Source organism: Rhinolophus hipposideros, assembly GCF_964194185.1.
Source record: "Rhinolophus hipposideros genome assembly, chromosome: 20".
NCBI lineage: Eukaryota > Metazoa > Chordata > Mammalia > Chiroptera > Rhinolophidae > Rhinolophus > Rhinolophus hipposideros.
In genome coordinates this window covers 8,534,103-8,547,292 of record NC_138066.1, presented here as the reverse complement: position 1 = coordinate 8,547,292, position 13,190 = coordinate 8,534,103, and the positions used below count along the sequence as shown (strand labels likewise).

At 51.6% G+C, this 13,190-nt stretch overlaps 1 protein-coding gene across 10 annotated transcripts in view; it reads right to left on the bottom strand.

The window, feature by feature from the left end:
- GAS7 (growth arrest specific 7) overlaps positions 1 to 13,190 on the bottom strand; it is a 210,905-nt gene that overhangs the window by 29,413 nt on the left and 168,302 nt on the right. For all 10 annotated transcript variants that reach the window (XM_081028078.1, XM_081028081.1, XM_081028082.1 and 7 more), the window contains 2 exons: positions 9,754 to 9,807; positions 1,697 to 1,786 (listed from right to left, as the gene is read on the bottom strand). In XM_081028078.1, the coding sequence (XP_080884204.1) occupies positions 1,697 to 1,786; positions 9,754 to 9,807 (144 nt within the window). The remainder of the gene's footprint in view (positions 1 to 1,696; positions 1,787 to 9,753; positions 9,808 to 13,190) is intronic.

Here is a 13,190-nt window from a genome sequence, read left to right as displayed (position 1 = left end):
AGGTCCTTCCAATCCTAGGCTGCGTCCTCCCACCCCCAACCCCACCCTTGAGATAGGAGTGAGTTGTATACTCAAGATCCCTTTCAGAACAGACATTTTAGGAAGGGAATGGTAAGGGGTTGCTGACGCCTAGAGAGAACCCCACTTACCATTGTCAAGCAGATGAAGGTTTTATGGACCCCTCCCAGTTCCTTCCCAATGAGGGATCCTTTCCTCAGCTGCCCTGACCCAAGGCCTCTGAGCCACACTGTAATACCTCTCGTGACAGGGAAATCACCACCATATGGGGTACACCATGTCACAATGGGGCTGCTCTGGCCATTTAAGTTTCTCCAAGTACATTTAGGATTTGTGCTACGAATGAATGCTACATCTTGATTAAAAAACAAAAGAAAAATTATCCAAAATACTGAGGCCCATCTGTCCCCACAGAGGATGGATATGCTAAGCAAGTCATCCACCCTGGGAAAAGGCAGCCTGAAGCAATGGGCTCCAATGGCTGTGTCAGCAGAGCAGGGCCCGTGAAGTCTTGCACAGTCTAACCCCTGCTCACCCTCACTTCTGAGCTCACCCCTCACCAGGTCTGTCTGATGCCCAAGCCAGAGCCCTATTTATAATATCTGCTGCCTCTGCACAGATCTCAGAGGCTCTGGAAGAAACACAGCTGGGCCAAAGACACACAGCTGGGCCGATAGGAACTGGCCCTGCCAGGAAACAACAGGAATCACTGAATGTCTTCTAAAGCACAAGTGATTTGGTAGAAAGAAAGAAGCACTTTTATCTCGTGTAGTACTTGGTTAGCAAATTTTAAAAAGTGTAGATGATCCATTCTGCAGAGTGGTGAAAAAACATTTTTATTTTATTTATTTATGTTCTTCAGGGTCTTTGCAAAAGTTTTTTTTTTTTCTTTAAGTGTACAGTTCAGTGGTTTTCAATGTACTGACAAGGTTGTGCGACCGTCACCACTACCTGATTCCAGAATGGGCAAGTCATGCTGACTTTAAAATGCAAATGCCCAGGACTATTCCTAGAGTTTCTGAGGAGGTGAATTATGCATTTGTCAAAGATATTTATTGAATTGTGGAAAAATACTCATAACAAAATGTACCATCTGAACCATTTTTAAGTGTGCGCTTCAGTGGAATTAAGTACGTTCGCATGGCCAGCACAACCATCACCACCACACCTCCAGAACTCTTTTTATCTTGCAAAACAGCAGCTCTGTACCCATTACACAACATGCAAAAGTTCTGAGTTGTTAAAGCAGGAGCTCTCCTTGTGCCCAACCTCCTTGATTTTGATGGAAACAGGGGGGCCCAGTAGGTGAAGCCCTTGTCCCAGGTCACGTACAAGAGTGACAGAGCAGGTCTGGAGCTCAGATTCCTTTACTGAAGCTGATTCTAGTCTCCTGTCTTTACTGAGCAGCACAAAAAGTGACCCTCCAGCTTACCTGCTTTCTGGCTGGGGTTTCTGTATTGCCACGAATGAAAACCCTAGAAATTCTCTCAGATTTATGGAATGATCTGGACTCCAAGAGGGTTTTAAGTTCCTACCTCAGATGCTAAATCTACTGCCAGCCCTTTAGGGGCCAAGAGAGGCCCCTCTTTCTTTGAGCTTGTGGCCCTTCGTGCCCCTCCTGAGTATTGACTTCTGGGCCTTGGGGCCACAGTGTGGGGGAAACCGAGGCACCACTTACCCAGAAATAGTCACAATAGCTCCACTCAGTTGGTTTCAGCAGCTGCTGCTCTGGCATTGTGTCTGGGTGAGGGAATGTCACACAGTTTATCTGTAGGGCACAGAACAGGAAAGAAAATGACTTGGCTGGAGGGTTGGGAGAAGCTGGGAAGGTTTTGCTCCCGGATGTAGCACTACCGGGCCTCCTTCAGGATCTGCTTGACAGAACATGCACTGGGATCCTGAGATGCCCAGCAGCCAACATTTCAAATGAGGGGCAACCGGCACTCACACCCGCCCCGCAGGGGCTGGCTTTGGTACAAATCCTCTGGAGGGAGGAATAACAGGATCCATCAAAATCGCAAACACCCACAACCTCTGACCCAACGCTTCTACTCTCAACAGTCTATCCTACAGATATATTTGCACATGTGTGCAGTGACATATGGACACAGTTTTTCACCACACAGCGCTGTTTGTAGTAGCATAAGGCTGGACATAACTCCATTGTCCATCAGCCGGGGAACGGTTAAACAAAGAACGAGACAGATAGGCACCTATGGAAATTGTATCCATGGTGATAGACACAGCAACAAAGTTCTTATTGATTGATAAGAAAGGTGTGTCAGGATAGACTAAGGGGGAAGGGTGGGAGCAAGGGGTACAACACCTTGTATGCCGCCGTTTGCGTAAAAAAGGAGGGGGGATACATACACATTTGGTTATTTACATACAGAATACTTCTGGAAGCTGACAATATCATTTACTTCCAAGGAAAGGAATTACGTGGCTCAGGGTCAGGGTGAGAGGGTTACCTTGTGCATTTTATTTCATAATGTATTCTATGAACAAAGAGTGGTTAAAATGATAATCCATGTGCACTTCGGGGGCTGGCCCTAGCCCAGAATTGTGCAGTAGAGAAATCTGTAGGATCTGTCTCAGACTGTTTTTCCTGAGCATGTTCCTGGTACCCCTGGTTTTCACCGCTTGGTGGACGTGGCTTTGCCACTGCTCCTGCGCATGTCACTTCAAGCCCTGGTCCCCTCCTATGGAGCTGGATAATTTGGTTCTTTGTGGAAGCCGCAGAGCCTCAGGGAGGCAAGGCCTGAGCCCTGTCCGTCTTTAACCTTCATTGCAGTCTCAGCATCTCCTAAAGTAGGAGCCATCATATGGTCAAGGTAAGAACAGTGCAGAAAAGTTTTTGATAGAGGCCACAAACTCCAATGCCAGGCAGTTCACGCAACAAGTGAGGTGCTTGCGTATCGCAGAAACTGCAGCTCGAGCGTGGGGAGGGTGACCAGCTTCCGCTTCGGGAAGGGGTGGGGGTGTATGGAGAGCCATGTAAGGGGCACATTCCTCTCAGCTCCCACCACCAAATGCGGAGTCTGATGTTGTCAGGTTAGGTGATAACTCACCAGAAGCGAAGATTGCCATTTTTACTGGATGTCTCAATTTTGATCTGTTGGCAAATTAATTCAAAGTTCAGAATTGTAATGACCACGTCAACAATAAGGCTGTCTGTGCAAGCCAAACCAACTCCTCTGACAGCTGATTCAGGCCCATGGCCCTCAGCCATGACCTCTGGTTCAGGGGCCTGAGGGCAGCTGGAGGTAAATCGAGGCCTCCCGGCTGCCCCGGGTACAGTCCTGGGAGGAGAACACTGGAGAAGTCTAGCCAAGGAAAGGAGCCCCCTCCTCTCAAATACTGACATCTGGCTGAAGTCAGGGGGAATACTCCCCCTCCGGAGGAAAGCATGAAACGGTAAGAAGGATCAGGGGCATGAATAACCGAGAGATACCTGGAGATTGGCAGGACCAAATTCCACCAAAGTCAAGGTAGAGGCCCAAGGAAGTCCCCTGGGGTGGGGTGTTCTCTCCCAGTGCTGCACCCACAGCCACCGAAGGCGTTACTGGCCTGCAGGAGCCTACTGGAGGGGAGGGCCAGCCTCTCAGTGCCCAGCATCAGGCAATGGTCTCCCAACCCCGCTCTTCGGGCTGACACCCCAAAGTGTGTCCAGAGGTGAGTCTCCTTCGGGGCTCTGATGACCCACTGTGGCATGGGGCTCGTTTGCAGCAATCATGGAAATAAGGGATGGATTCCAAAGTTTCACACAGTCCTCATTTCATGTTCCAGCTAGTCTTGTTTCAATAAATGGTGATCACAGTCCATCTTTATTTGGCTTAATAATGTCGTCGATGAAAATTGCAACCAAACTTAATGATAAATTAACTATGACATTAAGAATCATGGAACTAGGAGGTCGAAGGCACTCAGAGTGGTATAAGTGCCCTGTCAGGGGTCTCCAAAGCAAGGGGTCCTGCAAATGGCTCAGTACAAACCACTGAAGGAGACCTAGTTGGGTTGGGGGAGAGGGGATGGGAGAAGATAATGTCTCATCCCCCTTGTGGCTTCTGCCACTTTGTGAGAATACTGTCCCTTGGATGGCCTAACCAGGGGCCCCAGGGTGGCCTCTATGGACGATGGTTGGGGGATTTCTCACTCCCAGGTCTCCCACAGGGACTTCCCAGAATCCTCACAAAGCCCGGCAACCCCTCGTGGGCACCTGGAGAACTACACCTTGCTGCCCTCCAGGAGGTGGTTGTAGTGACGGGTGGAATTCCTAGGGAGCCCTTACTTGGGCACCCTGCCAAGAGTTTTGCATGTCTTCTCACTTCATCTTCCCAGCAACCCCATGAGCTGGGTAACACTGGCCTCATTTTATATGAGGAAAATGGAGGGTCACAGACGCTACATACGAATCCAGAAGGGCGGACAGCAGAGCTCAACGATACCATGCTATCCAGTGAATACCTGCTCGTCCACTTTCCATGCAAACATTCATTGAATGGCTACTTGGTGCCGTGTACTACGCTAGATTTTCCTAGCACTTTGCACACGCACATGTGTAATTACACTTCTCGTGACTGTTTATTTAGCATCTCTCTTCCTTGCCAGACTGCTCCACCAGGGGAGGAAGACCATTGGATCCTGTTGTTTCCCCAGTACCTGGCACAGCGGGTACAGTAAATGTTTCTTGGTGCAATGACTGGAGGCTAGAGGCTTGGTGCAATGACTGCCTTAAATGGTTTTACAGCCTCATGAGGAAGGCAAACAACAAATAAGCAATTGCAATACTTCGGGATAAATCAACCAGTGGGGTACCATGGGGTGCTGGGGCTATAGGAAGGGAGGAAGCTGGGAGAGAATATTTAGGTGAGGCAGTCGGGAGGGTACGGGGTGGGAGGTGAAGAGTGTTGCAGGGGGGAAAAGGGCCTGGGGGACCGAGGATGAACCACGGCAGTCAGGGAGGGCACTGCTGTGTGGCTGGGGCCGAGTCGGAGAGCAGACAACACTGAGGCAGGAGGGGGTCTTGCAGGAGTGGGAGCCACAGAAGCACCTGGCATGGGAGTGATGTGACCGGGTTGCTCTGAGGCGAGCACTCCCGCTGGTGTGGAGGACGAACGCAGCCGACTCAAGCCACCCGGGGAGGCTCTGCAGCGACCAGGAGGTGTCAAGGTGGCTCAGAGCAGTGCAGTAAAGTGGACAAGCAGAAAAATGTGGGGTCGACATCGCAGACAGACTGCATAGTACCATGAAGTGAACTCAATGACTGTCTATCAGAGGTGACTTTGTCTCCCCCACCCCAGGGACATTTGTCAATCTGGAGACATTTTTAGTTGTCACAACTGGGTGGGCGGTGGATTTGCTACTGGAAGCGGGCGGTAAACATCCCACACTGCACAGGACAGACCCCCCACTAAGGACAGTTATCCAACCCCAAATGTCAGTAGTGCTGAGGCTCAGAACGCCTGCGTTGACCGGCCTAGGTAGACAGGAGTGCTTCAATTCACTGGGACAGGAAACACGGTGGTGGGTGGAGGGCTCAATTCGGGGAGAGGGAGGCTGTGGCAGCAGAGCGGGTTGGTGACAGCTGTGGGGTGTGCTGATGTCCTGAGCATTTAGAGCTGAAATGTCCACTTGCAAAGGCCTAGTGCAAGCTCATGCACGGACGAGGAAACTGAGGCACTGAGAGGTTAAGTCCCTTGCCCACTATCATGCAGCTAAACAGTGGCACAGCAGGGTCTAGAGTCAGTTTCCTGGGCCACCAGTCTTACCATTGCCCTGTACTTCTATGACCTCAGGCCTCAAAGTCAAGGCTCATACATCTCTGGATTAGAAGGGCGGGCAACGGAGAGGCAACCCCGGGCTCCATCCAGCAAGGCTCCAAACTCCAAAGAGGGAAGAGAAGGTGGGAGAGGCCTTACCCCATGGAAACCTCCACGTATGGATTCCCGTCCCCTCCTGAGTGACACTGTCCAGGTGATTAACACCACCTCTGCACTTCTGGGACACAGCTTATCCTCCTCCTAGGGCCTCCTGGGCACAGCAAGAGCCTCGATTCCTATCCTCCACCCGACAATCACAGGGGACATGGTAAGGAATCACCTTCTGCTCTGACAAGAGCTAATAACGTGCCAGCCTCTGTTCTAAATGCTTCACAGGTATTACCTCATTTAATCCTCACAGCTTACTGTTATCCCCATTTTACAGATGAGGAAACTAGGGCACAGAGAGGTTAAGTAACTCACACAAGATCACACAGCTTGTGTGTAGCGGTGGAGTTAGGGTCTGCAGCCAGGCAATCTGGCACTTAACCCATGTCACACTGCCTTTCCAACATGCTGAGACGTCCACCCCAAGAACACGTCATGCCTCCACCCAAGGCAGGGACTCAAGTTAGAAGGGATCCTTGACAGGGAGCAGGAGAGGGAGGCTAGGCACTGTTTAGGGAAAGTTCCAGCAGCCAATCCCACCCTCAGGCCCTGAGATCACCATCCGCAAACAGCAGCATCTTCACTCTGACACCAGCTCTGTTTTCTCTAACCCTCAGATAAACGGAGTAAATGCACCCCCTTCCCAACGAGATGGCATGTGCTCACTGTGTAGCTAAGGTTCTTCCAGGGCCATCCTGCAGAGGGGCAGCCAGAATCACAGGTCTGCCCCCCAGAATTTGGGGAATTCTGCAGGGGTTGTAGCCACCACTAAGAAACCTGGCCATGGCACGAGAGCCACTGAACAGAAGTGTGACCCACCCAAGGGGCCTGACCTGAGCACAGCCCCGTCCCCTCCGACCCAGGTCCTGGCCCCAGACCAGCACAGAGACTGTGCTGGAGGGCAGAGGCCACGGCTCCTTGTGCACCTATCTGGCTGCCTGTTCAAAGAGAAGATGGTTTCACAAGCAAGCAGGCCCTGAATTTTCTCCTGGAGGGAGGCTGATCTAGAGAGCACAGGAGAGGAAAATGTCACAGCTGGGTCTGTAGAATGAAGCAGGAAAGAAATGACTCCAAGGACACCCTTCCAGCCCATGAACTCCCACACAGCGTTCCAGGGCCCCCAACAAGCCACAGCAGTCCCTGAACTCCTCTTTCCAGGACCGGAGTATGGCTGCATGGCTTCGTTGTCATTTTTCAGGAATCCTCTAGATTCTGACACATCATGTTTATGCCAAGGGCTGTGAATTGCCATTAGCGTCCACCATTCTGACCAAGCAGCCCCCTCCATCGCCGGCCAGGCCCACAGCGCCACTGCACTTGTCTGTCCTTTCAAACCTCGCTCCAGGCCACTGGGGGGGTGAAGAAGCTGGAGTGTCAGAGTCAAGCTCAGGCCTCACTCTTTGACCCACCAAGACCCAGGCTGGCAACTGGGTGCACCACCCTTTCCTTCCTAGGCCTGCAAATTCTATGGGATCAGACAGCGTGGGAAGTGCTCACCCAACGCCACACGCTGGAGTGGTCAGCTGGGCCCCAGCCTCCTGGGAGCCTGGACTCCTTGCTTCCCGCCCCCAAGTGGCCCTGAAGCATCACATTGTAGAGCACGCGCTCTGTAGGATCAGAACCCAGAAGAAGGGGCTGGGCGCAGTGAGCACGAGTATTATGTGGAAACGAAAGGGCAGCAGAGAAAGGTTTTAGCCCATCTCCAGCCTGGAGACGTGGGGCAACTGGGTGGGCAGCTAGCAGCCCTAGGTCAAGTCTGGGGCTCTGCCCCTCACTCGTTCTGCCATTGGCCAGTCCCTCCCATGCTCAGTTTCCACAGCAAATACTTCCCAGGGCTGGAGTGCTTACTTAAAACCCTGGGGGACCGGTTACAGTACAAGCCCGGCCCCAGAGAGATGGACTGTAAGTCTAAGAGTCCATGGAAGAATCCTGCATTTGAAACAAGTATCGTAGAGGCTTCAGATACTGACTACACTTTGCAGGCTAGCTAGTGCGAAGCACTGATTTAGGTCAACGGTAAGGAAGACGGGAAGATACCCAGAGATGGACAAAGTGTGCTGTCCAAGAAGATCCTGGGCCATACCCGGCCCACTCTGACTGAGCCCGAAGCTCTGGTTCAAAGACGAGGCACAGCAAGTATATCGGGCCCCACCTGGTGGTCTGGGCCGTCACCAAAGGCCTTTCAGGTAATTTTGGGAGGCCTCACTCTCTGCGTTTCACTTTTCATTTCTCTTTCACTTATCTCCTATAATTCTACATACCAGCCCCCTACCTTATGTTCTTCTCCCTCTTTCCTCTCTTTCAGGGTACTCTGGGGAGCTCCTGCTTTGGTCCAGCGCGCTGGGGCATTTTGTGGCAATTTGAAGATGAGGATTGTGCCCTCGGGAAGTCTACCCATGGCCTGCCCGGCCCATCAGCTCCAGTAATAAGGAAGCAGCTGCTGATCCTGTCCCCTCGGGCTGAGCCACCCTGGTCTGCCCTCAGGAGGCAACTTCCACTGGATGTACTGCTGAGGGGTGGGGGGAAGGAGCACAGGCCTGGAATCCTGATGGTTCCCAGCTGTGTGGCCTTGGGTGGGGTGTGGCTCTGTGCCTGTTTCCTCATCTGCAAACAGGGTGACGAGAAAATGAGCATGCATGGAGCATTTCCTACGTGCCACCTCTGTTCTAAGTGCTTTCTGTGTAGACTTAGTCCTTCCACTGTCCCTACGGCACAGATACCTCATTATACAGATGTGGACACTGAGACACAAAAAGGCAGAGAAACTTGCCCCAGGTTGTTAACGGCTGACAGGTGCTGTAACTGACACTTGGGCTTCAAAGCCCAGGTTCATAATCACCATATGTCATCGGTTCTATCACCTACACTACACACAGTGAAAAGAGAGCTAAATGAGCCACTTGGAACACCACTTGTGCATACTAAATGCACACAAAAGTGGCAGCAATTGTTGTCATTATCATCGTTTGCTTAACCCTCTTTTTCTTCCATAGCAGGATTTTCAGGCTGCAAGAGCCAGGGAAGTGCACCCACTCTTGGATTCATCTCCGTGGGGGTGGTCAGAAATGCTCAGAACTGTGTGTGACGGAGCCTGAAAGAGCAACTCCCTTTTCCCAGCTCTGCTGTGCTTGTGGCAAAATGGCAAGCCTAGGACCACACTTCTCACATGTCCAAGTCCTTGGCTGTTTGAGCAGCTGGACAGCTCATCCGCCCACTTAGAGAGGACACTGACATCCAGTGCCCACTTTCCCCAGGGACAGAGCTGATGGATGTGTGTGGGGGGGGGGGGAGTCTTTCTCAGCCCGCACCTGGGGACTTGGTGGCCTTCTGGAAGAGCCCTGGGAGGCAGTGTGGCCACTCTAGGCAGGAGCTGCCTGCTTCCTCTGGGGAACTTCCAGAACTCTATTCTTAGGGTGCTTTCTCTTGCCTTTAACTTTGACATCTTCCAGAAGTTACCTTGTACAAAAGCAACACTGCTGTGGCTATAATTTACACGTCACGTCACTTGCACAGAGCACAGTCCACCCCCTTCAACCCACTCCTGCCCACCCTGCAAAAATGGCTTCTGCCATCCTTCCACTCATTCCAATCACCATCCTTCCACTCATTCCTCCAGAGAGAAAAGTGAGATATGAGATCAACAGAAGAGGGGGCCCAGGAGGTAACTTCGGCTACATTCAAGCTTTGGGACTTCCCAGATTCCATGCTGGGCATCTCCACTTGGTCCGCGTTGTCATGGCAACAGCCGTGGCCGAAAGCCCCAGCTTGCCGCCCAACCTGTGAGCGCTCTGTGGGAGCCACTTACCGTGATGGTGTTTTCCTTGCTGTGCTTTTTGCCTGGTGATGAGGATCCCAGGTTCTGGGGAGAGAGACAAGAAGCATCATCAAAGCTGTTCTCCATATTGGACACTCTTTTTTCATTCGGGTTCCCTGAAGGTGGTGGGATTGGTTACACGCCGCGTGCTGAGGAAGTTCGGGATGTTTAGCCTGCCGTTAACTCCTAAGTCACCATATTCTGGGAGAGGGCAGGCAGGAGTACCCCTGACTGCACGCTGCTCCTGTGCTGAGCTTGAAGGCGAAGTAGGGGAAGCCTCCAGCACCGGCTCTGAGGGAACTGCTCCAAACCAGGCCAGCCTCCTCTTTCCCCAATCTGTGATATGGGAGTTAACCCCTCAGCTGCCCTCTGCTGGTAAGTGATTCTGCTTGCTGCTTGCTTCCTAAACCTGCAGAACCCACTGGGGAGCAGAGAGTTAAGGCAGATTGCAGGCCACCACCTCCTGGCACTGAGGATTCAGAACATGACATCTTAATCTGAACCCTCGGGTCAGACACATCAAACCCTATCTGTGTGTCATGCGCACTGGGGCACTCAGCCACCTCTGTGCCTCCTGCTCGCCAACCCCTAAGCAGGGAGGGATTCCTCAGCCGAGAGCCGCAGTTCAGCTTTCATTTAGACTTTGGATTGCCTTTCTATGTCTTCCAGTCGCTGGCAAGAAAACCACTGTCCCAAGGACCTTGGAGCCCACAGGTCCTCAGCAGCTTGCCCCAGTCCTAGGATGGTTCTGGCACAGCAAATTAAGGCTGGCCAGCTGTAAAGGCCACATTGGTCATAAGAGACTATGAACTCAAAGGGGAGGGTCAATTCTGGTCTTCATTGTCCCACTATTAGCAGTTACATGAGGGATTCAATAGGGTGCTTAGGCAGCACAGGTGATGTCCACTCCTGTCCTGAGCCACACAACGGCCTGGGAAGCAGGTTCGCCTGTGAGAACTGTGTGTGGCTGCTGTGAGTCCTTCTTCCTCTAGTGGAATGCAAGGAAGTGGCTGTCAAGACTTTCCAGATAAAAGCCCAGGAAAAGCATGGAGGGACTTCTCCAGCAAACCTCAGGGACCTAGCACACACCTCCCTGACCCCGCCACACACACACCACACACACACCACACACACACACACACACACACACACACACACAATCCCCAGGCTAGCACAGCCCCGCTCCACAGGGCAGGAAAAATGTCTGGAGATGGGAACAGCCCCATGTGCTAATTAGGCAACACAGGGAGCTTGACTGAGTCCCTGCTGGGGTCTCCTCATTCCCTTATTCCCACTTAGACCGACTTTGCCTGGTAAGTAGAGTCAACAAATGAAAACCAATGTTCTAAGAGCTCTAGGTAAAAAGGACCTCATAGATCATCCAAGGCACAGACAAGAAAATGAACTCACTAGCCTCCACACTGTGCCAATTAATACGACTTCTTTCAGCCTTGTTTTCACTAACTTTTACCAGTGGTCCTCGAGTTTTGGAGTGCACCAGAATTAACCGGGAAATTTGCCCTAAATCGAGTCCGAGTTGCACCTCCCAGAGCTTTTGATTCAGCAAGACTCAGGGGAGCGAGCACCTCTGATAAAAAGTCTGGGGACCTCCCTTGGACACACACTGATCTATGTTCTGTCATTTCATTGAGGCCCCCTACATCCAGCAGCTCCTCTAGCAGCCCTACCAGGATCTGGGGCAACGTCATGTTTGTGACCAATTACAGCAACATGACCAATTACAGCGTCTGTAGATGTTTTTAACTCATCACCTAATCCAGCTTACCTACACCGGACCCTCCCAAGTTATCAGTTCTGCCCCAGGGCACTTGCCAAAGTCAGGGCACTTGCCAAATCCTGGAGGAAGGCAGACAGAGGCTGCATGGCATGAACCCAGGTCCCACTCTCCAAGGAGAAGGGACAGGTGCAGAGCTCTCTCAAAGGTTCATTCACTGGCCAAGCAAATACAGCTGACCCTTAAACAACATGGGCTTCACCTGTACTGGGTCCACTTATACATGGATTTTTTTCAATAAGCATACAGTCGGCCCTTTGTATCCTAGGTTTCACATCAAAAGATTCAACCATCAGCGGATTAAAAACAGTATATTCGATTCGTGGCTGGGAATCCAGGGATGCAGAGAATGGGCTGTATGCATTGATCTACGCCATTGTACATAAGGGGCTTGCATATCTATGGATTTTGGTACCCACAAGGGGTCCTGGAACCAGTCCCCCATGGATACCGAGGGAGTATAGTTAAATGTGGGGGAGTCAAAAGTCATCCGTAGATTTAACTGCACAGGGGGTCAGCACCCCTAATCCCCGCATTGTTCAAGGGTCAACTGTACAAGCCCGGGAGAGCGAAGGGGGAAGAGAGGAGGCTCTGGGATGGATTCTGCGGTTTACAGGAGTCTCCCTGTCACTGACACACAGCACCACCACCACCACCATGCTCCCACTCCGGCACACCGGGAAGGGCAACCAGTGCTCCAGCACCTCTGGTGAGAGCCCAAGAGTCCATGCCGATGCTGTCAGTGATGATAAGGAGGATGAGGAGGGGAACTACCGGAGGGAGGAAGTTCTGCGAGAGCTCCTGGTGCTTCTGCTTCTGCAGCGGACACCAGGGGAGGCATGTGACCTCATCTCACTTAATCCTCACAAGCCCAGCAAGGTCAGTGGCGTCATCTCCGTTTTACACCTGGTGAAACTGAAGCTGGCAGAAACCAACTTATTTGTCCAGGGTCACAAGGCAATTAAAAAAAGGAAACTGGAACCCAAGCCTGAAGAACTCTTCTCTCTCTCTGCCATCTCTCCACCTTGAGACCCGGGACAATCTCTTGTTTTCCAGGTGTCTCTGCAGGGGTCAAAAAAGATCGCCATCATCCACAAACACTTATGTTGGAATCACTGTGTCCAAGGCTCTGTGGAATGAGGCTGGACCCAGGGGTCAGGATAGGCTGGCAGGTAATGGCGTTGCAGGTGGAATGGTAAGTGTGGGTGTCAGTCCTTCCTGTCTCTGCCCTACTAGCCGTGCAGTCGCAGCCAGTGCCAAGCAGGGAGATCACAGGCTCTCTGAGGTGGTCTCAGGCTCTGCGTTTGCTACTGATGACCTGTGCCTATTGTTCCAAAGTCGTACACGTAAACATATAAACATGTCATAAACATGCATCATACACATATATATGCAACACACACACACACACACACACACACACCTGTAGCACTCCATTGAAAGGGCCCAGCTGGAATGACTCCTCAGTCACAGTAAGAACACCTACTAGTACTAGTAGGTTTTTAAATACTGTCTCCTATTAAAAGGAACTCAGGCTCCTTGGAGAAATGGCTAATGCCACATGTCTGGTGAACCCAGAACATTACTATGCTGGGAGGTAAGAAAGTATTCAAAAAATGATGTGATATTAAAA